Here is a 25,076-nt window from a genome sequence, read left to right as displayed (position 1 = left end):
TTTTATTTGTCTTAATTTGTTTAATATGTTTTATGTCCTGTTTAAATTGATTTTTTTGATGTTGGCGGAAGCCCATGCTGACTGTTGTTGACAATAAACTCTCCAGTACTGCAGCAACCCTTTCGTAACAACTAATCATTTCACAACACAACGTAGAGAACACGAACTGGACGTGACAGGTACATAATTTTAGATATTAAATACAAGAAAGAATATAATTCGTTTAAAATAAATGTATATTTTATTTAGCATTTTATTACAAGTAGTTCTGTTGACTAATTTCAGAAAAAATATTTTATTGAATTGATTGCAGTAATTGACAATAGACTCAATGAGCAGTACAAAAGAAATGTATATTTATTTTTTTACTAAATAAGCAATGGTCTCAGGTGATCTAAATGTGATTTATGACATATTCTAACTCATAAGTGTGAACACTGTACATGAAAGTGTTACTGATGTTCTGTAACATTCATACAAGCATATAGTATTATAAATAAATTTCAATTAAAAAAAATACAAATTAATAATAATAATAATAATAATAATAATAATAATAATAAATTACAACATTTCTTAGTATTTTATTTATTCTATTTTGTTCTTTAATCTCCAAAACCCTATTTACTTTTTTACATAGAAATATAGTCATCTATCTAAAATGAAGTTCACATTAACATGTATAGGCTGTAAAAAAAGTTTTAACTCTTGTTTAAAAAATTGTAGATCCTACTACAGCAAAAAATATACTTCACCATGCATTTTAAAAAGAAATAAGATCATTAACTTATAAATCTGTTGAAATTTATTCATCAGATGAACAGCCTTTAGTATGATATATTGTCAAGTTTGTTTCATTTAACAAAATCAAAAAGTAACAGCAAGCTGCAGGAATAAGTAGAAATGGGTTTATGACCCTCTGCATAAGTTTAAACAAATCACTGGCTTTGAGGAACAATCTATACAAAATCAAACCTCTTCATCTTGAAGCATTTTCTGTTCCGACTGTTTGCTGCTGTAGAGCCCGCGCAGAGAAGGCATACAGGAAGGGATTCACACAACTGTTGATAAAAGTCAGAGCTGCAACGATATTATCTCCAGCTTCTGCAGATCTCAACAGACTGTCATTCCCAAGCAGCACAGCAGTGATAAGCACAGTGTTGTTGATGTGAAATGGAATCCAAAGAATAAAGAAACATGCCACAATTCTGGCCACCAGCCTTGTCCTTATGTGACTGCTAAAGAAAGCTGAGTTTTTAACTCCCCGGTAAAGGTGAAAGTAGAAATAAGCCAGTATTGGGAATGATACCACAAATATCATAATCTCCCAGACTAAAGTTGCCACTCTCTCAACATCATTGCGATAACATCGATTGCATTGCTGGTGTCCTTCTCTGTCCAAGCTTAGAGTGCGCTGTACAAGAGCATAGGACGATAATACTGCACTTAAAATCCAAATCCCACTCAAAAAGAACTTTTTTCCTCTTCTACCAACCTTTTTCCATTTCTGAGGGTGCAGAACTTGCATGTATCGCTGCACACTCATCAGTATCACACACAAAATGCTACAGTACAGGCTTAAATACACCAAATAGGAGAGAAGCTTACACAGAACCAAGCTAAAGACCCAGCCATGCAGAAGAGACCAAATCCAAACAGGCAGAGAAAGCAGAGTGAGCAGATCCGATATGGCCAGGCTTAGCATTAATCTTGGGGTGAAACTGCCTCCCTTCCACCATCTAGCAAGAAATACCATGACAGTGATGTTACCGGGTACTCCCAGTATAAAGCAAACTGCCAGCACACTACTGGCAATCAGGTTTACAGTTGAGACCGGAGCCGTGATCGAGCTGTTGGATATGTTGAGTTGCTGCATGGTCAGATGCTGTTCTTCCTATGTGGTAAAACTGGGCGTAAGTTCTATCTAATGGAGTGACGGATGTGTTTTTCTTCCTGTGGTTTCCTTTCATCTTTCATTACCTGTTATTTATATCTAGATGTGTCAAACTTGAAAATGGAACATTTTGTGGTTGACCACCTATTTTTTCTTTGAGCAGAATTACAGAAACAGATAGTTATTTAAAGTAGATAACAATATTTATGAATTATATTAACTCTATTCTGCAAGGTCTGCTAACGTTGGGCTATTTTACATGGCTGTGTTGTTGGCTTGGCCTATATAAACTTTTCAAAAAGGGTAGAAAAGTCAGAGAAAGAGGAACAGATTGAGATGAAAGGAAGACAAGGAAAAAATTATTGGTAATATTTTTTATTATATATTTTAATTTTAATCATCTGATATTATAATACAATATAATAATAAGATTTATAGGTTAAGGATAATTGTATGAAAGTCCTAAGAGACCGAGAATAATATTTTTCTTTCTTGTTTTCATGACTTTTCAGCATAACAATTCATGTGATCACATTTCACCTAGTGCTAATACTAAGGATTTATTGTCGGTGGAGATTTCAATCATGCAAATCTCAGAACTGTGCTCCCTAAATTTCATCAGAATGTGGACTTTGCAACCAGAGGAGAAAACAGCTGGATGTTGGTTACACAAACATCCAGGGCGTATAACAGGCCCTGCCCCCAGCTCGGCTACTCAGACCACATCTCTGTTATGTTGATCCCAGCATACAGACCACTCAACAGGCGTTCAAGAGCAGTTTGAAAGCAGTTGAAAACCTGGTCAGCAGGATTCATGGCTAGTCTCCAGGACTGCTTTGAATTCACTGAATGGGACGTGTTTAGGGAGGCTGCAACGAAAGGAGATTTCATCAACTTGGAGGAGTACACATCATCAGTGACCAGCTACTTCGGCAAGTGCATTGATGACGTGAACCTCTGCAAGACCAACACCACAAGCTCCAACCAGAAGTCATGGAAGACCGCTAAGGTGCATGCGCTGCTAAAATGTAGAGACTTTACCTTCAGACCAGTTGACAAGACGGCCTTATGTACAACAAACTTTCCCGTGCCATCAGAGTGGCAAGCGAATCCATGGTCACTTCCAGGACAGTGGAGACACCCGGAGCACGTGGCACGCCATCCAGGAGATCCCGAACTACAAGACAACTTCACCTGCTTGTGACCGTGATGCCTCCCTCCCAGATGTGCTGAACGACTTCTACGCCCGGTTTGAGGTGCAGAACTTCATAGCGCAGAGAAAGACCTCCTCTCAACGACCAGTCAGGATTGGAAACAGCATCATCTGCACCAGCACACTGAGCACTGGGGCCTCTCAGGGCTGTGTGCTCAGCCGATTCTGCTGACTCACGTCTGTGTAGCAATGCAAAGCTTAAACCACTTTGACAAGTTTGCCAATGACACAACCGTGGTGGGTCTTATCAGCAAGAATGTCTATTCAGCTTACAAAGAGGAGGTGCAATGGTTAACAGCCTGGTGTAGAGTCAACAACCTGTCCATGAATGTTGACAAAACTAAAAAGATGGTTGTTGACTTCTGGAGAGCACAGAGTGGCCATTCTCCACTGGTTATCGATGGATCCTCAGTGAAGATTGTCAAGAGCACCAAATTCCTAGGTGTTCATCTGGCAGAGAACTTCACTTGGTCACTCAACATCAGCTCTATCGACAAGAAAGCCCAGCAGTGTCTCTACTTTCTGAGAAGGCTGAGGAAAGCTCATCTTCTTCCCCCCATCCTGACCATGTTCTTTAGAGGGACCATCAAAAGCATCCTGAGCAGCTGCATCACTGACTGGTTTGGGAACTGCACCGTCTCGGATCACAAGACCCTACAGAGGATAGTGAGGACAGCTGAGGAGATCATTGGAGTCTTTCTCCCCTCTATCACGGACATTTACACCTCACGCTGCATCCACAAAGCCAACATCATTGTCGAAAACCCCACACACCTCTCACACACACTTTTCCCTCTTTCACTATTAGGGAAGCAGTTCCGAAGGCTTAGGGCCATAACATCCAGACTATGCAACAGTTTTTTTTCTTCAAGCCAACATACAGAAACTGAACTGAAACTCACAGACAATCAACTATTCTTACTGAACTACAAACTGAACTCAAACACACTCGTACTCATTTTACACATCCATGACAAGTATAACCCTTATATTATTTATTAGTAAACAACTGTTTACATGCTGTTTTTGTACATCGATTTGACTGCTGCTATTGCTGTTTTGCACAACCTTCTATGTTTACAATTTGTGTTTTTTTTACAAGTACACTCCTGTATCCAGTTTTGTCTTGCACACTGCACAGTATGATATATAGTAGGTTTACTGGTGGTGCTATTTCATGTTTTTTGTATTGTGTATTTGTCCTACACTGTCTTGTGTTGCCTTTTTCACTGTCTTGTCTTGCACTGATTGCACCAGGTTGCACTCCATGCACTTTATGTGGTGAGGACACTTACTAGTTTTTAGCTCTGTGTCTTTATGTTATGTAGCTTTATGATGTTTATGTAACACCAGGGTTCTGAAAGAACATTGTCTCATTTCACAGTGTACTGTGTCAGCTACATATGGTTAAAATGACAATAATGGTTTCTTGACTTGACTTGAAAACAAGAAAGATAAATATAATGCATGGTATCAAAAATGCATAAAGTTAAATGTTACCAAAATAACCAGGAATTAGATGTAGTTTTGTATGCTGTAAATGTTCTTTTTCTATAATGGTAAAAGGAACTGGAAAGGGAAGTGTGCAATTCCCAGTGTTCAGGCAAGTGAGAAAGATACATTTACAGTAAAAGAGTTTTTGCCACAGTTTTTCTCCACTCAGAGATACAAACTTAGCTATTTTATGAGTTGCTCAGTAGCTCCTAGTTTTATAACTACAAATGACTGTAAAGGACTGTAGAAAGAACATTACTCATAATTTTACATTTCAGTGCTCATGTTATTTCTCTCTTCAGTGTTCTGTATTGTTTAAAGATTTATAAATCACACTCTTGATGTCACCAAAATGAGGATTGTTTCCTCTTTTGAGTCTGGTTCCTCTCAAGGTTTCTTCCTCATAACATCTAAGGGAGTTTTTTCTTGCCACAGTCGCCATGGATGCAGACCATTCACCTTAACTCTTAAAAATCGGTAAAGCTGCTTTGAGACTGTCTGTTGTGAAATGTGCTATAGAAATAAACTTGACTTGACTTGACTTAACTTAACTTAACTTGAAGCAAAATGCTGTACACCTTTAACTTTACATCTGTGCTGCAAGGTTCTCTTGGGTGTAACATCTTGCACACGTCATTTAGATTTCATGACCCAGGCATTCCTTTTAACCCTTGACATCTGCATTTCAATCAAAGGATGAGCACCACGGCTTACACTTTTATTGGGGGTTTGTATACCACAGTGCCATAGCACTCAACACAAGCCAGTCTGTAAACCTTACACAGTATACACACACACACACACACACACACACACACACACACACACACACACACACCACCCCAAAAGCCAGATAACCCCCTGGCATCTCTGGTTGACTTCACAGGGACCCTCAAACCATAAAACAATTCACTCTCGAAACTCGGCCCCAGTACGCCTGTTTGTGACACGCACACACACACACACACATATACACATCTAAACACACACCACAAGGGAGCATTCTTTTATTATTTAAATAATAAATCAAATGTCCCACATTACATGACACAAACATACATATTGTATGTATCTTCTCCTGTAAATAAACCGAGGGTTTATCTCTACCTCAACAATAGTTACACTCTAAAGGTTTATTAATGTACCTTGACTTTAATGCTGTCTTCTTTTAAGGCCTGCTGTCAAATTTGATATAGAATTATCTGCTCTTTGCTTTCATAACAAAGGTGCATTTTATATACCAAAATATAACATTGTACTAACATAAGTTATACATTAAATATTATTCCTGGTATATTATGTACCTCTGTTTTAATGCTGTATTTTCTTTTAAGGCTTGTTGTTAAAGTTGATATACATTTATCTGCTCTTTACTTTACTAACAAGGGTGCATTTTATATACCAGAATATAACATTGTATTAACAAAGTTATACCTTAAATACTGGTATGGTAATGGTATGTTAATGTACCTTTGAATGCTGTCCTTGCTTTTCATGTTTAATATAAAAATAATCACAAAATTATCTGTTCCTTATTTTGCAAACAATGGTGCATTTTATCTGATCATGAAATGCACTATACTGTCTTAATACACTTTGGATAAAACTTTAAGTTCTCCAAATCAAGTATAACCCGGAAACCATGCCTACAAACACACAAACAAAGGAAGTTTCTCCCTCCAAAATTTCAGGCCATAGCATTGGCTATTCACCCAAAGATGCTTGTGGTTTGAGACCTTTAAAATATATTGAACCCAGCTAGTCAAGTCAGCTAGCTCGCTCAATCGGAAAGGCTCGGATGCCAGGGGCCCAAAGGCCCGGAAAGTCGGACGCTTAGAACAGCCCAACAGCAACTCTTCAAGATGAGATCTCAAATCCTTTTTGAGATATTCTGGCAAGCTTTACCTTCAAGAGCAACACCTGCTTTGATCTTCAGGAGAACCTGGAACATCTGACTTCCTCCTAACCGACTCTTCAAAGATTCCTTTGTCTACCGCATCCAGACTCTCGTGCAACAAGCCAATGCAAGTAACCATTTTACCAAACAATTTAGATGCGTGTTTAAGTTTGAGCCCCTTAACTTTAAGGTGAATTTGAATTCTTTGATGATTCTCATTTAGGTTACGGTTAATTTTGAAGCTTGCCATTCCTTTCCTTTCTTTCTCTCCTTTCTTCTTTTCCCTTCTCTTCATCCTTTTTCCTATTTTTAACTTTTGTTTATTTTTATTTTCATTATTTCTTTTTGTATATTTGTGTAGTTAGTTCTATGTTGTGTTGTGTTTTGTCTCATTCATTAAATGGCATATTTTTTAATAAGTGATTGTCTCCAAGTGCTGCTCACATTTTAAGGTTCCTGCAACATTCGATCTGAACTACATGCTCTATTAATTGTACAGGATAAAGTAAAGGGGGGTCACGTTTTTCTTGGCCGGGAGATACCGCTTTTATAGAATTAAATATTTAGGAGTAACTATAACCCGTTATGATTACTCTTTTTGCAAGATAAATTCGCTACATGGGTTTTCTTACAATTTTGCAAACATAAGCAGCCTGTACGATCTCTGAATGTGATTTATATCTCTAAATTTAATAATGTAAGGCTTAAAATCGCGTTATGGTTTAATCAAAGTCACACAATGAAAATACTCAAACAAACAAATCTGTACATTTATAATCAGCATTAAATGGAACATAATGCTTTACAATGCAGGCTGTATGAACCCTGAATACATTTGACCTACCTACACAGACCTACAAAAAAAATAGCATTGTTCAGATAATGTCATAATCTCAATAATATGTTTTTGACTTTATATATGTAACCTATGATTGGTGGTCTAGTGGTTAAGACGCAGCGCTCCCACCGCTGCGACCCGGGTTCGATTCCCGGTCAGGGGACCATCCCCAGCCACTCTCAGTGCCGGTCCCAAGCCCGGATAAATTGGGGAGGGTTGCGTTAGGAAGGGCATCCAGCGTAAAAACATGTGCCAAATCAAATGTGCGGAGGATCCGCTGTGGCGACCCCTAACGGGAGAAGCCGAAAGAAAGTTTATATGTAACCTATGGATAAAGGTATTAAAAATAAAAAGGAACCGACTACGCCACCTGGGTTATTTATTCACCCAGGAAAATAGAACCCAAAAGAATAATTAAACCAAAAAAAGTTACAAAAATATGAAGGACCCTGCTGGTTCGGATGGGATTAAAGACAGAGACGTGACTTTCCAAAAATAGTACAAATTTATTAAACAAAATAATGCTTAAAAATATTTTAAAATACCATTTACAGCTTACCAGTTATTTACCCACAATCAGAGAGAATAGATTAAATTCTCTTTTTAACAGAAGGGACAAACCACACAGCAAATCAGTGCATAATTCTTAAAAGCAAGAATAAACCTAAAACCTAAAAATAAAGTTGCCCCCTTTCCAAAAATAACCCACAATAAAGTTGCTTACCTCACAAACGGGGTTAAACTATTGTCACTATATGCTACCTGCGTTCATGCACACATCCCTACAAACACACATTCAGACCATGATCAGCAACTAATAAAATAAGAAAAATATAACAGACGACTCACCAGGGGAAAGCAACAGGAACGTATAAGCAAAAATACCTTTTCTAGCCACACAGCCTGCAGATAGGAAAGGAATCAATGTGCCCCACTCAACTGTGCTTTTTATAAAGCCACGAACACGCCGAAATAATTGCGTGGCACAGGTGTGCTCAATGTCAAAGTGCAACTCCGCAGCAGAGGGCATGTCTTCGGATTTAAAATTCACCAATTATTTATGCATGTCTATTTGTCTTTATTTTAAAGACATGCAACTGGTCACATATAGACAAAGCACTGCCTTCCGGTTTGCGGTTTCATGTTTCAAGCTATCATGTTTTAGCATAACCATCCAAAAATAAAAACTGAGAAGTGCCAAAATCTAGAAAAACAGACTGCAAGGATAGCCAGAAATATTCTTATATCTTTACACAAAGTTGTTTTGGTTATCTAAGAAAGCATACAGGAAGGGTTTCACGTGTAAGTTTTTTTTTTATGTTTATTGAATCAGTTCAAAATTGACACCCACCATTTTTTTAATTAGGAAGACCAATAGAATAGGACACAACTTTTTTTTTTGCTATGATTTTAGAAGTTTACTGATGTGCCAAGGAAATGCCCCTAATTTGTCCTACTGTCTCTTTTATTATTTCACTGAGTCCTTTGCTACCCAGACATACCTCTAGGTCTGAGACCGGTAAGACACAACTATAAATGAAAGTAATAGCTAAAGTAATATTGTCTTCTAATTCTGTAGATTCTAACAGATTGCCATTCCCAAGCAACACAGTATTAATAATCGCATTGTTGGCTATACGGTATGTAATGATGTGCTTTTGCTTCGATCTGAACTACATGCTCTATTAATTGTACAGGATAAAGTAAAGGGGGGTCACGTTTTTCTTGGCCGGGAGATACCGCTTTTATAGAATTAAATATTTAGGAGTAACTATAACCCGTTATGATTACTCTTTTTGCAAGATAAATTCGCTACATGGGTTTTCTTACAATTTTGCAAACATAAGCAGCCTGTACGATCTCTGAATGTGATTTATATCTCTAAATTTAATAATGTAAGGCTTAAAATCGCGTTATGGTTTAATCAAAGTCACACAATGAAAATACTCAAACAAACAAATCTGTACATTTATAATCAGCATTAAATGGAACATAATGCTTTACAATGCAGGCTGTATGAACCCTGAATACATTTGACCTACCTACACAGACCTACAAAAAAAATAGCATTGTTCAGATAATGTCATAATCTCAATAATATGTTTTTGACTTTATATATGTAACCTATGGATAAAGGTATTAAAATAAAAAGGAACCGACTACGCCACCTGGGTTATTTATTCACCCAGGAAAATAGAACCCAAAAGAATAATTAAACCAAAAAAGTTACAAAAATATGAAGGACCCTGCTGGTTCGGATGGGATTAAAGACAGAGACGTGACTTTCCAAAAATAACCCACAATAAAGTTGCTTACCTCACAAACGGGGTTAAACTATTGTCACTATATGCTACCTGCGTTCATGCACACATCCCTACAAACACACATTCAGACCATGATCAGCAACTAATAAAATAAGAAAAATATAACAGACGACTCACCAGGGGAAAGCAACAGGAACGTATAAGCAAAAATACCTTTTCTAGCCACCCACCATTTTTTTAATTAGGAAGACCAATAGAATAGGACACAACTTTTTTTTTTGCTATGATTTTAGAAGTGGCTACTTTGAAGAACCTACAATATGACATATTTTCAGTTGTTTCACACTTTTTTGTTATGTATATAATTCCACATGTGTTAATTCATAGTTTTGATGCCTTCAGTGTGACTCTACAATTTTCATAGTCACGAAAATAAAGAGAACTCTTTGAATGAGAAGGTGCGCCCCATGGCGGGTAACACAAGCAACGCTTGACAAGCTGGTGCTAAATTTTGTATGTGAGGCCAACCAACCATTTTCTGTGGTTGAGACGCCATCCTTCAAGACTTTGATAGAAACCGTGCAACCTCATACAGTAATGACAAGGAAAACGTTATGCACAAGAATACAAGAAGCTGCAAAAGACAAGAAGAGCATTATCATCAAAAAGCTGAGTGCTGTGAACTATGTTGCTACCACAACAGACTGCTGGTCTGCCAGACAACATAGCTACTTAGGTGTCACCTGTCACTGGATAGACAACACCTCACTGGAGAGGCACTCTGCTGCATTGGCTTGTAGACCTGTCAAAGGCTCACACACGTTTGATGTCCTTGCAGCTGCATTAGAGGAAATACATTCGGAGTACCAAATCAGGGAAAAAGTGACCAGGACAACAACAGACAGTGGATCAAACTTCCTGAAGGCCTTTAGATTGTATGGTAATGAGAAAGAGGAGGAAGCCACCAATGTACAAGAGGACAGTGACTCCACCCTTGATGATGCAACAGAAGATCAGAGTGAGTCAGAGGTGGAGTATCAAGATGTGTTCAATCCAGCTGAAATGGGGTTTTTGGTCGAGTATGCTGCTGTGATGAAGCCTGTTGCCATGGCCCTTAATATCCTCCAAGGGGAATCATCTGTGCATATAGGCCTCCTGCTGCCAACACTTTACCAGTTGCGGGACAAGCTGAAGAGGCTGGAGTCAACTTGCAAAGTGTGTACACCTCTTGTTCACGCCCTGCAGCAAGGGATCCAGAAACGTTTTGGAGACGCCATGAAAGAGCCTGAGCTGATTGCGGCAGCAATACTCCTACCAAGATTCAGAACATCCTGGACCACAGAGGAGAACATCTTAAATGCTGGTAAATATACTTGTTTATCAATTCAGATGTGAACCAGTAGACATTGACCTATATAAATCTGTATAATGTTACTGTCATTTAGGATTATAGTGTATCGGTGACAAACCACAGGGTGGCAATATAGTTAGAAGCTCAGGTAGCTTTTAATGTCAAACATCAGCAGTTTGACAGCCTATACAGTAGAAGGGTAAGAATAATGTGCAGACTTAATTCTTTTGAAAAACTATTTATCTTGCCCTAAAATGAATAACCCTATCCCACAGGCCTTGACTACATCAGAAATCACCTTGACACCGACTTGGATGATGTCAGCAGCACAAACAGCAGCCCCTCTGATGAAGAAGACTTCTTTGCATCCATGGAGTTGGGAAAATCACAAGTAGGAGAGCTGGAGAGGTACCTTTCATGTCCTTCCCCTGCAGGTATTGATCTACTCCACACCTTTCCTCGCATCAAGAATCTGTCACTCAAAGTCAACACAGGTCTTTCTGCATCTGCAGCCTGTGAGAGACTTTTCAGTCATGCAGGACTCCTGTTCACTGCTAAATGATCACAGCTTCACAGCAAGAACCTTGAGAGCCAGCTACTGTTGAAGTTTAATAGTGACATCACTGAGTGATTTTTTGGTGAAATAGTTTGTTTCTGCATGTTTTTACACACGCACACACACGTTTTATGTTGACCGCTTCCTTCTGGTGTGCAGTTTTCTGTTCAGCATGCCTGGTATGAAATGTGTGTGTGTTTCCTTTTGTTGTTCTGTCACTGGAGAAACACACACACAGTTTATGAGAATTTATAAAAAAAAGTATAAAGGTTTGTGTTACTTGTGCGTATTTATTTTTTATTTATTATTATTTTATTTATTAAATACTTGAATTTACCTGAATTATTTTAATTTAAGCTATTTTGTTATTAATTTTTTAGAATACATTTTTATTTATTTCATTGATTGGATGAGCCATAATTTGCCTAAAGATTATTTTGTATTTTTGTCTGTATGATTGTTGTCTTGTGTTTAAAAAATAAATCAGACGTTACTCAACAGTTACGCAGTACTTGAGTAGTTTTTTTTACCAAGTACTTTTTTACTCTTACTCAAGTAATTATTTGGATGTCTACTTTTACTTTAGTCATATTATTCTGAAGTAACAGTACTTTTACTTGAGTACAATTTTTGACTACTCTACCCACCTGTGCTTGACAGACAGGACCCCTTACAATATCATTGTAGCGAAAATTCTTCCTGTTTCTGTGCAAGGAGGTAGGTGCTGGTGAAAAACCTCACTCTGTTATCAAAGAACCTGGGATTACGTTAAGTAACCCATCGTAATTTTTCTAACTTTGCTTGGTGTTTCACTATGGAAAATATAGACCACTCCCGGATTGCACATGATCCCGCTATACCAGATTACATAGGCTATGCTCTTCTGGCTCCTAGCACTTGCATGTGCTAAGGATGACTCAAACACATTCAGTCTATAAAATCGCACAAAAGTGTGTGGCGTAGCCCAACCAGCTGCCTCAGAATTTTTCAGGTGCCTGAGAACCTCTGCATTCATATGCTAAAGATATAGCCTCAACAATCCAGTGGGACAGCCGCTGTCTTGACAACGGCTTCCCCTTATGAGGAGCAGCCCAATGGGACCAACGGGATGAACCTTGGTTTCATGGCGAATTGGAGCCTGTACCCCCGTAAAATAGTGCCTAACACCCACGGTTGGGTAGCGCATGAGCGCGAGTTAAGAAAGCACGCAGAAAGAAGACCCCTGTATACTTTTGTTCCTCTTTGGTTGCGCCTTGATGACGTCACATCCGTCGCCATGCTGGGTTCTGCTGTAAGAACGAGAGCATTGAGACTAGGGGGGTGCTTGATACTTCTTTGATATTTTTGCAAACTATCGCCTTCTGCTGTCTGCCTGGATGCGAAAGTGCCACATTTATTGTGTTTTTTTAACTTGGGTTGCATATCACCCTCAGGCCGCAGCTTGGATGTAATGCTGCACTCTTTATTGCACAGATGTCTAAACTGACGTGTGTCTGAACACATTTTGTGAGTGCTTTATGACACTGAATAGTTTTCCTTCTTCCTCGAACTCAAGGAAAACTGAAGGAGAATGCCCTTGCGGAATTCAGAACCGAGCTGTTTTCCCTCCTCCTTCTATTTGCAGGCAGAGAAAGGAGGATATTGGACGCTGGCCAGCATTCTGCCCGCTGAGCCAGTCTCGCATTCCTCGCACCCATCGGTCCCCCTCTCACAGCCGTGGCTGCTGTTGTGCTGGCTGAGAGGGTGGTTTCTGTGTCAGCTTGCGAGGTAAACATAGGTTAAAAGCTTCATCATCTTATTTCATGAATGCTGGTTTCTCTCATTTTCTCGAGAGCTGGACCAAACAGACCTTTAGCTCGGTCATAAGCAGCATCCATTACCTCCGCTTTCTGCATGTCGGCCAAGCCTGACAGGTTTAGCCATAACGCTCTCTCACCTGACACAGCTAAGCCCATCATGCGGCCGCAGCCCTGAACCATGCCTCGTGAAGAAAGCAGAATTAGGTCATTTACCACACAAATATCGTCATAGAGTGCCGTGTTGGGCACTCCCGGGTTGAGTTGTCACCTCATCGCATCCAAAATTTCTGCCTGGTATGCGGACAGTAAAGTCACAGTGTTCAGCAAGCACACTGACTGCGCCGCATATTTGTACATTCTCTGATGAATGGACGCCGTCAGTCTTTCAATTTTGCTTGGCAGCGAAATTTGAGAGGAGGAGGAAATAGAGCGCCAATTCGGATGGAGGTGGTAGGCCACTAAAGACTCTACCACTGGGGGGGTCTGGCCAACCCCAGCTCTCCCATCCCCTGAATCTCTAGTTTAGAGCACCCTTTTGCGGGAAGCTTCCTTCTGAAGGGACTAGAAGAATGGCAAAATATCTGCATGCAGGCAGGAGTTGTCTTGCTGTGGGTTGAGCAGGCGGCAGCCTTTTCCCATCATAGAGATCCCTTTCAGCTCCTTCTGCATCCTGGGCTGCGGGCCAAGTTAGGCCTAGCTTAGCCGCAGCTCACTTGCATACCTCGTGCAGGTTACCGTCCACCTGCATGGCCAAGTTGCCCACGCTGTGGGGTCTCGACTGAGATGGTTGCTCCGCATGACGATGGACACGGGCAGGATGGAACTTCCCTGATCTTAGACACATTCCTCTTGGCCGAGGGGAATATCTATCGATATTCGCAGGGTAGTTAGCATGATGCCACTAATTCCCTACCGTGTAATTTAACACCCGATATATCGGAAAAGGAATAGCGCGCCTTGACGCAGACACTATACCGAGTTTCGCAATGTCGCTCAGCATGATCCTGTATGACTGGTCTCGTGTTTGGTGGCGGAATCCAATGATGGCCCGCACGATGAACAGTTTAGCAAAAAACTGGATGTGCTGAGAGAGCTTGATGTAATCCCTCACGAGAAGAAAGCACAAATTATATTGTAAGAGGTCAAGACAGACGTGGTGTCATAGGAGCTTCCATAGTTGGTCACGCCCAAAGCGATTCCCATAGTGAAAGTAAGAAAAAGAACCAAAAATAGACAAAGGAAAAGGAGGAGCATAGGGTGGCGTATAAGAGCAGAGAAAGGTGCACACAGGTGGACAATATTCTATGCAGAAGATGCAACCTGAAAGAGATTGAAGACTTTCAGTGATGGCAGGGGACAGTGTAGTTAGACAGCATCAGATGATGGTCTGTAGGATGGCATGGGAAGTGAAGAAAAAGAGGAGGAGAATGAGGACTGAAAAAAGAATAAGATGGTAGAAACTGAAGGAGGAAGACTGTAGTGTGAGATTCAGCAAAAAAGGTCAGACAGAGGCTCGGTTGTGGTGAAGAGGTCCTGGATGATTGGGCAACTACTGTAGAAGTGATAAGGGAGACAGCTAATAAGGTACTCAGTGTGACATCTGAAAAGAGAAAGGAAGACAAAGAGATGTGGTAGTGGAATGAGGAAGTGCAGGAAAGCATAAGGAGGAGGAGGTTGGCGAAACAGAATTGGGATCGGCAGAGAGATGAGGAAAATTCAATTAAATTCAATTCAATTCATTTTTATTTGTATAGCGCTTTTAACAATGAACATTGTCTCAAAGCAGCTTTACACAGATAATGTGGTGATTAAACGTAAATATGTTCTTTGTAAGTAAGTTTGTCCCTGATGAGCAACTGTGGCAAGGAAAAACTCCCTGAGATGGCATAAGGAAGAAACCTTGAGAGGAACCAGACTCAAGAGGGAACCCATCCTCATCTGGGTTGCACCAAATGTCCATTTGAAGCAGATATACAAAGTTGCGGGGTACAGTGATGACGATCAGAAGCAAACTGCACTCCCGAGTCAGTGCAGCAGACCGCCAAAACCAACTACAGTCCAACCCATCCTCAAAAGCACCCGTTCTACTCCGGAATTACATGGAACCACCCAAGGTGTTGATGAGATACCGTCCCAAGCTGCACAGAAGTGTGAAGATCCACGGAGGAGAGAGGCAGGAACAGTGGTCACTGGAGCCTCAGGAGCATGTTTAACTCGACCGAGAGAGAGAGAGAGAGAGAGAGAGAGAGAGAGAGAGAGAGAGAGAGAGAGAGAGAAGGATATGGATTATTAAGTGTCCCTATTGGTGTATGAAAGTTATTGTCACTGTGCAGTTTGGACTCCGGCAAGACTCGCTATGGCAGCATAACTAAAAGGGAGAACCAGAAGGTAACACAGACATGAGGGATCTCTGGGATAAGAGACGACCCACCACACCACCGTCAACAAACCCGAGTGAACGTGTGAATGTGAGGGGACGACAGCATACAAATATACCAGTTCACCAAACACTCTATATCCATGCTCCCTCCAGATCTGAGCCTTTACCTAAGAAAAATCTACTGATAAAAGGCTTGACTAAATAAATAAGTTTTCAACCTCGACTTGAACACTGAGACTGTGTCTGAGTCCCGAACACTGGTTGGAAGGCTGTTCCATAACTGTGGGGCTTTATAAGAGAAAGATCTGCCCCCTGCTGTAGTCTTCATTATTTGAGGAACCAACAGATAGCCAGCACCTTTTGATCTAAGTAGGCGTGGAGGATCATACTGGTACAGAAGTTCACTCAGATACTGCGGTGCGAGACCATTAAGTGCTTTATACGTCAGTAGTAATATTTTATAATCAATGCGAGATTTGATTGGGAGCCAGTGTAGACTGATTAAAACAGGGGTGATGTGGTCGTATTTCCTAGATCTAGTGAGGATCCTTGCTGCTGCATTCTGGACTAACTGAAGCTTATTTATGCACTTACTCGCACACCCAGACAGTAAAGAATTACAGTAGTCTAATCTAGAAGTAACAAAAGCATGAACTAGTTTTTCTGCATCCTGTAACGACATCATATTTCTAATTTTAGCAATATTTCTAAGGTGAAAGAAGGCGATCCTGGTGATCAAGGCAGAGAGCTGAGCTGGAAAAGGATGTGCTACAAGTTAAAGCAATAATGGATGTAGATGGAAATGTGTTGACTAGTGAGTAAAGTGTGTTGAGAAGGTGGAGGGAGTATTTTAAACAGCTTCTGGCACCAAGGTGGTGGAATGAGCTTCCCCTAGATGTCTGTACAGCAGAGTCCCTGATTATCTTCAAGCGATGACTGAAGACCTACCTCTTCCTGAAATACCTAAATTAGCACTTTCCAATTTTGTAGAATTCGAGTTATATTTATATTAAGTTTGTACTCTTGAGTACAAGTGTAGATTTATTCATTACTAGAGATTTAAAGCACTTTTGTACGTCGCTCTGGATAAGGGCGTCTGCTAAATGCCGCAAATGTAAATGTAAATGTAAATGATGAATGAGGAAAATTAAAGAGAGAAGATTGGATGATGTGAAGATGGTAAAGCAGGAAGTGAATAGGAATTAGGAAGAAGGACGTGAGAGCAGCAGTCAAGAGGATGAAGAGTTAAAAGTCGGTTGCACTAGATGACATACCAGTAGAAGCCTAGGAATGTTAAGGAGAGATGGCAGTAGAGTTTTTAACTAAATTGTTTTACCGGTTTCTGAAAGGTGAGAGGATGCCTGAGGAATGGAGAAGCAGTGTGGTTGTGCCAATTTTTACGAATAAGGGGGATGTGCAGACCTCCAGTAACTACAGGGGTATAAAGATGATCAGTCACACCATGAAAATATGGGAAAAAGTAGTGGAAGCCAGGCTGAGGGAAGCTGCAATATTTGCTTTGAGAATGTTGATGGAGAAGTATAGAGATGGTCAGAAGGAGTTGCATTGTGTGTTTGTGGATCTAGGGAAAGCATACAACAGGGTGCCGAAAGAGGATTTATGGTATTGTATTAGGGAAGTCAAGCGTGGTGGAGATGTATGTGAGGGTGGTGCAGGGCATGTGTGAGGACAGTGTGACAGCAGTGAAGTGTGCAGTAGGAAACAACAGATTGGTTCGAGGTGGAGGTGGGACTGCATCAAGGATCCTCTCTGAGCCCTTTCCTGTTTGCAATGGTGATACCGGAGTCTCCATGGAATATGATGTTTGTGGATGATATTGTGATTTGTGGTGAGAGTAGGGAGCAGGTTGAGATGGGCCTGGAGAGGTGGAGGTTTGCGCTGGAGAGAAGGGGAATGAAAGTCAAGTCAAGTCAAGTTTATTTCTATAGCGCTTTTCACAACAGACATTGTCTCAAAGCAGCTTTACAGAAATCAACAGTCAAGGTGAACGGTGTGCATTTCTCCCTGATGAGCAAGCCATGGTGACTGTGGCAAGGAAAAACTCCCTTAAATGTTATGAGGAAGAAACCTTGAGAGGAACCAGACTCAAAGGGGAACCCATCCTCATTTGGGTGAAATTAAAAGAGTCAGTAGGATTATAGTCGAAATAGAGTACATGAATGTAAATTAGAGAGAGGGCAGTGGAGTGGCATGGTTACAGGTGAAGGTGGATGAGTTTAGGTACCTGGGGTCAACGGTGCAAAGTAATGAAGAGTGTGTTAGAAAAGTGAAGAAAAGGGTGCAGGCAGGAAGACCATGGAGGAGGATGTAGTGAGGGAAGTTGGTGTGAAAGAGGATGTAGAGGACATAGTGGTATGGAGACGAATGATCCCCTGTGGCTACCCCTAATGGGGTCAAAAACAGCCGAAAGAAGAAGAAGATCTGTTCGGTTTAATCCATGTTTCTGTCAAACACACTATATTAAACTCCTGGTCAGTAATAATTTTGTTTATAGTCAGCGCTTTTGACGTGAGAGATCTAATATTCAACAATCCTCTCTTTAGTTCAGAGGGGCTGACTGTGCATTCATTCTTATTAAATCTTATGTTAATTAGGTTACTTTAACAGACTTTCTGAGAATTTCTACATTTTGTTTTTACTCAGGAGAGTCTCAATATGGTGGATCTAGAGTGATGACTCTGTGCAGCTAGCAGACAGCAGTCAGTTTAGCCTGTCTGTCTGCTCCCTGGCCTTGGCTCTGGACAGTCACTGGTTAACAATGCTGTTCTAAAACTATGACCTATACTACAAGAAATGATAGGATACCATCCTGCCCCAACGGGCCAGCCTTGCCCTCAAAATTGCTCCAGTTATCCATGAAGCCCACATTGTTTTTAGAGCATCATTTGGACATTCAGCAGTTCAGCGACCATAACCTGCTGTAAGCTACGTAAATGTTATGTCGCATTGGGATCTTATAGAACCTATGCTTTCCTAAAAACCTAAGATAACATTCTATGTCCAGCACCCTGGCTCCTTTTATACACCTGACCTGTGCTGCTGGTGCCCTTAAAGGTCTAGCTAATTTCACGTGACTCAGAATAAAGTCTCCTATAACCAGAGCTTTTTCAGGTTTCTCACTTAGTGCTTCACTGACTAAACATGTTACACTTCACACGCTGAATGAGCTGAATGCTCGCCATATCAGAGAAATTACGTACCTTGTGATTACTGTAGTGTGTGTTTGTAGTTCTGATGGAAATGGCCTCCACTCACTGCTTGAAAACAGGGAATAAAAAAAGAGTAGAAACAGAGCCGACAGAAAGTAATGAATACAGGAAATCAAAATGATATTTTGAGATTATTTAAGGGATGAGAGAGGAAAGATTTTTACTTAAAAAATGTAAACGGCGACACAAACAAAAGATTCCCGGCAAAGAAATCAACAACTCCAACACTGGTTTTGGCACTCTGACGCTGCACCAATCTTGGTGAAGAAGATGCTTGGCACAGACAGAAGAGTTAGTCTGCTATGGTGAGTGCTCTGGTGGCTATGCAGAACACTTCTACGAAGTGGCTGGTGAAAAGAGAATATGAGGTGGACTTCCCGGTTAAAAGTGAGATAAGGAAACCCACCTTTGAACGATCTGTGTGGAACTTGGTAGGCTGCATTTCTATATATAGATTGACTTGTAGAAGGAAGACGCTGCACTTGGCCGCCTCCCCGGAATGCGAAGCCGGAAGAGCCATCGGGCTGCCGGAGGCGGGCGGTGAAGCCACGCTGGTAGGAGCCGGAACGAACGTCTCCCAGAGAGTACCGGTGAGGTCCTTGACTGGATCTGAGATGTGAGCTGGTTGGGGATCCATCGAGGTAGGTTTTTTGCGGTCTGATCTTCTGTCACGAATAGACCAGACGTCAGGAACCGGGAGTAAAACAGGGTGTCGATTATTGGTCTTAAATATACAAACACAAGAGAGTATGAAACGAGACTGTGGGAAATGGCAGACTTAACTGAGTGCTTCACCCGAAACGTAGCTAGGAGCATGGAAACTCGGATAGTAAGAGAGGTAGGTAGTCCGGATGATCTATGGTCGTAAACTGTAGATCGGATGGAGAGTCAGGGGAAGAGGGACTTTATAAAGGGGACGGGTAAAGGAAGAACAGGTGTAGGTGATTAGTAGAGGAGGGAGAGGCTGAGCGGGAGTGTTGGAGGGAGGCATGACTGGTGGCTCTCTGACAAAATACCGGTAAATGGGGTGCAAGCATGTGGTAAAGACAGGAAGTAAAATGTAGTTTGTCTGAAAATACAAGATCAATCCTACAGTTAACTGCACAAGACTGGAAAATACTTTTTGTTTTCTAGTGCAACTCTGGAGGTGAGGGTGTGGTTGAGCCCTGGTTGTGAGTAAAGGTTAGAGTCTGTAGTCTGTTGAGTGGTAAGAACGAGGCTCTGATCTGTGGGGTGGCATATTACCTAATAAATATGCGCAGGGATGACAGAGCACAGGGAGGTAGAGGCAAAAGCCCCAAAGGTATGTGTTTATAATGTGTGTGTGTGTGTGTGTGTGTGTGTGTGTGTGTGTGTGTGTGTGTGTGTGTGTGTGTATTTTGCTATGTGTCTTAATGTTTCAGAATGTGTTTAATAGCTTTTCCTGGAAAGAAAAAAATAAAAGAAAATTAGAAGTCTCATTCACTGCCATTTTGTTTCTTTAAACATTTTAGATATTGAAGGTGGTGTTTACTTCAGCAGAGCTCACTTGGTTAAAGAATAATTTTCTAGATGACTACAAAAATAGTACTTTTACTTTAATTGGTTTATCATGTACATACAATACAGATATTGTAAAATGAGATAGTAAATTTAATCATGAGTCTGTTAGACAGTTAAAATAGAAATAAATTAAATAATGAAAGTAAAACCACTGAAACTAGGCAATAGGTCATGATATACAAAACATGCAGGAAACCGAGGTTTAATGTTTATTACCTAAGTGCCATGAAAGAGGATGTGGCTGGTATGAGATGTGACACTTAACATGAATTTTATCATGTTTTTATCTGCAAAGTATAATTCAAGTTGACTGGAAACCTCAGCAGAAGTGTGAATTTATGTAACTTTTGTGCAAGCAAAAGCTGAAATGTCAAGATACCAAAAGACAAAGTGACAAAATATAGTTAAGGGTGCTAAAATAACAATAAATTACAATGCAATAATAAGCAGACTTACACACAAATCCATTTTAAATGCAACAAGTTACTGGCTGTCAGCAGAAATCTATAAACTTCTATACAATTAAGGAATTAAGGATTTTCTGTTCTGTCTGTGTGCCCACATAAAGCCCGAGCAGAAAGGGCAAACTGGAAGGTGTTAAGTCAAAGCTGAAGGTGATATTGTCACCTGCATCTGCAAATCTTAACAGAGTTGACTTTCCAAGTAACGCAGTAATAGCAATCATAATGCTTTAGATTTGTAACAGAGCCAAAAAGATAAACTTGCTCATATTCTGGTCACCCCTTTTGTCAATGAGTGACTGTTGAGTAAAACTGAAAGTAGAACAAAAAATTAAAACTGCCTTATTTTAGCCATCCAGTGAGATACATTTCTACTGCTATGCTCTCAGAGATCTTTAGTACTGTATGTAGCAAACTGCCAAAACACTACTCCCCATCAAGCTGAGACGAAGCTAAAGCAGTGAGCAAGCTGTTGGATGAATTGAGTTGATTTAACAATCTAACATTGGTAGGTGAAGAAACAGAGCTCTTCATCAACTCATTTACGATAATGAAGTGCAAGACCTGTGACATAACAATTGAAACATTAATGCATCAGTGTTAACATGCAATTTCTAAATAACAGTAAACAGATGCAGGGAGGTAGAAAAGACAGATTATAAATTTAGTTAATTAGTTTAAAAGTACTAGATGAAATCAATTCTAAAGTCAACTGCACAGGACAATGGACCTAATGTACCAAAAAGAAGTTTTAATCCTTATCCATTATAAATAACCTCATTGCACACAACACTGAGATACCTTGATGGTAGTTTTACATAGCCAGCCCTAGAGTTTGTGCAAACACAATAAAAAAGTTGTTCTGTTGTAGCTAATAGGCAAACCTTTCATGGCCCAAGCCTGAAACTTATTCCCCCTTTTTTCTTTCTACCTAAATAAATTGTCACATGACCATTAACCATGTGATGCCTTATTGTATTAAGTAGAGAGTCTGAGTGCAACTATTTCAATACTAATTTTGAAACCTAATTTTCTAGATGACTGTTTTGATATTAATTAACTAAATAATAACTATAGTAGCAGCACCATTGTTTAAATCTGTTAATTTTGCATGCTATACACCAATTCTATTCATTTCGCATTTATCCATATACATTTATCCAATTTGTGGTACCTCCATAAAACCATGATAGAATTGTGCAAGTTACTAACCACTAAGTTTTGAAAATGGATTGAAGGATAGAAAAAAACAATGTTTTTCTTATTTTTTGCAGAATCACCTAAACATTTATAAAAGCATTATTCTATCCATGTAAAATTAAAACTATTTTTAACATAGAAAATAAGTACCATGTGAAACATACTAGAAACCATGGTTTGATGTGTATTTTAGGTTATGGTTGGGCTAAAAGCTGACCTACATACCTACGTAAAAAAATTGGGCCAAGCCTTATATTATAAGCCTAATATTCATCATCTAATGAAGGGGTGCCCAATACATCGGTCGCAATCTACCGGTCGATTGTAAAGGTAGTATGGGTGAATCGCAGGACATTAAAAATAGATATTTTTTGAATGCATTTTTATAGTAGGTAGATCATTTTTCCATAGGTAGGTAGATTCATTTTATAAGTAGCTTGCATGCTGAAAAAGTGTGTGCACCCCTGATCTAATGTCTTAAACTCAAATAATTAGTCTGAAAATTAGGAAGGATTAGAGAAATTCAAGCCTGAGACCTTCCTCGCCAACATTTGCTCATCTACTGTTGCTGCAGTAAACTGTTTGGGGAAAAGCTAGAAACATATAACATTCACAAGTACAGTCTTCTTTTATGTAAACATGTAAATGTACGTTTTATGTAAAATGCAAGACCTGTCTGGGTTCACAAAATGTTTCAATTACTTCTTAACTGTCTGAAGCAATCAACATTGAATGTAAAAAACAGTGACTCTTTTGCAAAAATATCCAAAAGTTTACTCACAAGGCATTAATATTTAAAGAAATCATAAAAATGATAACTATTCCAAACTTGCTTTATTTATTTAATACAATTTTCCTGGGTTAAGGACAAAGATCATTTATTTTGGGAGTCAATAGGTCCCTCTTAAAAACTCTATTAAAAGAAAAATTCACAGTAACAAAATATGGCAGCAAGAAGCAGAAATATACATGTCTTTTAAAATGCAAAAAAAAGGCTGTGAACAAGAATTAATAAAATCCTGTTACCACTTCACCATGATGAAGTTACCTATTTTCTGTGCTATCTGTGTGCTCACGTAGAGCCCGAGCAGAAAAGGCATACAAGAAGGGGTTAACACAACTGTTAACAAAAGTCAATGCTGCGGTGATATTGTCAGTCGATTCTGCAGCTCTTACCAGAATTTCATTTTCAAGTAAAACAGCAATGACCATCATAATGTTGGAGATTTGTATTGGGACCCAAAAAAAAAAAAAACATGCCAAAATTCGGATCACCAGCTTTGTCAAAATGTTACTGCTAAAAAAAGCTGAGTTATTAACTCCTCTGTGAAGATGAAAGTAGAAGTAAGTCAGTGTGGGAAACAAAACTATAAAAAATGTTGTCTCCCAGATTAAAGTAGCGACTCGCTCAAAATTATCACGATAGACCAGACTACACTGAACATGTCTTTCACTGTTCAACTTTAGAGTGCGTTGCATGGGAGCATAGAAAGATATTACTCCACTAAACATCCACATCCCACTCAGTATGATCTTCTTTCCTTTTCTGCCAAGCTTTTTCCATTTCCCTGAATGCAGCACTTGCATGTATCGCTGCACACTCATCAGAATCACACACAGTGTACTACAGTACAGGCTGAAGTATACCAAGTAGGATAGAAGCTTACACATGACCAAGCCAAAGACCCAGTTATGAAGAAAAGACCAAATCCAAAACGGCAGAGAAAGCAGAGTGAGCAGGTCTGATATGGCAAGGCTTAGCATCAATCGTGGGGTGTAACTGCCTCTCTTCAGCCATCCACTAAGATATACCAATACTGCAATGTTCCCAGGAACTCCCAGTATGAAGCAAACTGCCAGTATACTACTCCCAATCAAGTATTCAGCTGAGACTGGAGCAGTGAGCGAGCTGTTGGATGTGTTGAGGTGCTGCATGGTTAGATGCTGCTGTTTCAATGTGGTGTACGTTGGTAGGAGCTCATGCTTGAGAACAGGGCAGTGTTTTGTCTGTGGTTTCCTGTGTATACCACTTCTCTGATAAAGCAAAAAACATTTTGCCAAGTACCAGTATGCAGTCATTTTCAGTTCCTGATGTAGTCATTGTTGGGTTCTGTGTTTCTTGCCAATCTAATAATTTTCTTGTGTTCTTTGTGAATATAATGTCAAATACAAGCCCCACAGTGATGGATGTGAGCAGAATTGAATCACTGAAGAAACGAGACAGGATTGTTGTGCTCAAATTTTGAAAGAGTAGTTTATGGAGCATGACATAGTTTTTACACAGGGATTACACACTTTCTCAACACTCAAGGACATTGCACAAGACAAAGCATGATAAACAAAATATAGAAACAATGCATACAGCTTATGAAACATACAAACAACAATTACAAAATACTTAATTCATGTATGACTGTGAATATTTAACTGGCCCAATAAGATATAAGAAGAGTGAAATAGGGAAGAATATGCAATCTTAAACAGATGAGACTTCTAGACTGAGGTCTAGATTTAAAAAAAGTCAGAATCAATGCTTCTAATGTCTGGAGGTAAAGAGTTCCAGAGCCAGGAAGCAGAGCAACAGAATGCCCTATGCCCCATTGTGGCAAGACGAGCAAAAGAAACAGAAAGAAGGAGAGACGAGGCAGATCTAAGAGAATGAGAAGGAATATGAATATGGAGAAAATCAGACAAATAAAAAAGGGCAAGGTTGTGAATAGTCATAAAATTAAGAAGAATTTTAAAGTCAATACGAAGCTTATAGCAAAACCAGAGTAATGTGGCGAAATTAGGTTTTAGTAATGCTAAACCTAAAGCTACATAACAGAACACAGAGCAATGACTAAAGTGTCCTTGCCACATAAAGTGCATCTTTTGCAACCTGGCGCAAACAATACAGACAAAAAAGATGCCGCCATGGGCATCTGCCCATATCATCTAAATCTTCCACTGCAAAG

General features: G+C 39.8%; 2 protein-coding genes across 2 annotated transcripts; both read right to left on the bottom strand.

Annotated features, from left to right (window-relative positions):
- Positions 1–344: 344 nt before the first annotated feature.
- LOC124380780 (leukotriene B4 receptor 1-like) lies at positions 345–1,882 on the bottom strand. The gene has a single exon (XM_046842036.1). The coding sequence runs from the start codon at positions 1,874–1,876 to the stop codon at positions 980–982; it is 897 nt and encodes a 298-aa protein (XP_046697992.1). The 5' UTR covers positions 1,877–1,882; the 3' UTR covers positions 345–979.
- An 18,361-nt stretch (positions 1,883–20,243) lies between these two features.
- Positions 20,244–24,061, bottom strand: LOC124380802 (C-X-C chemokine receptor type 4-like). Its single transcript, XM_046842064.1, has 2 exons — positions 23,296–24,061; positions 20,244–20,339 (listed from the first exon to the last, which is right to left on the bottom strand). Exons 1-2 carry the CDS (start codon positions 24,052–24,054, stop codon positions 20,316–20,318), a joined length of 783 nt encoding a protein of 260 aa, XP_046698020.1. The 5' UTR covers positions 24,055–24,061; the 3' UTR covers positions 20,244–20,315.
- Positions 24,062–25,076: the final 1,015 nt, after the last annotated feature.

This window comes from Silurus meridionalis, chromosome 27, assembly GCF_014805685.1.
Source record: "Silurus meridionalis isolate SWU-2019-XX chromosome 27, ASM1480568v1, whole genome shotgun sequence".
In the NCBI taxonomy this organism is placed as follows: Eukaryota; Metazoa; Chordata; class Actinopteri; order Siluriformes; family Siluridae; genus Silurus; species Silurus meridionalis.
The sequence above is the reverse complement of the archived record's forward strand: the minus strand, read 5'-3'. Positions and strand labels throughout refer to the sequence as shown.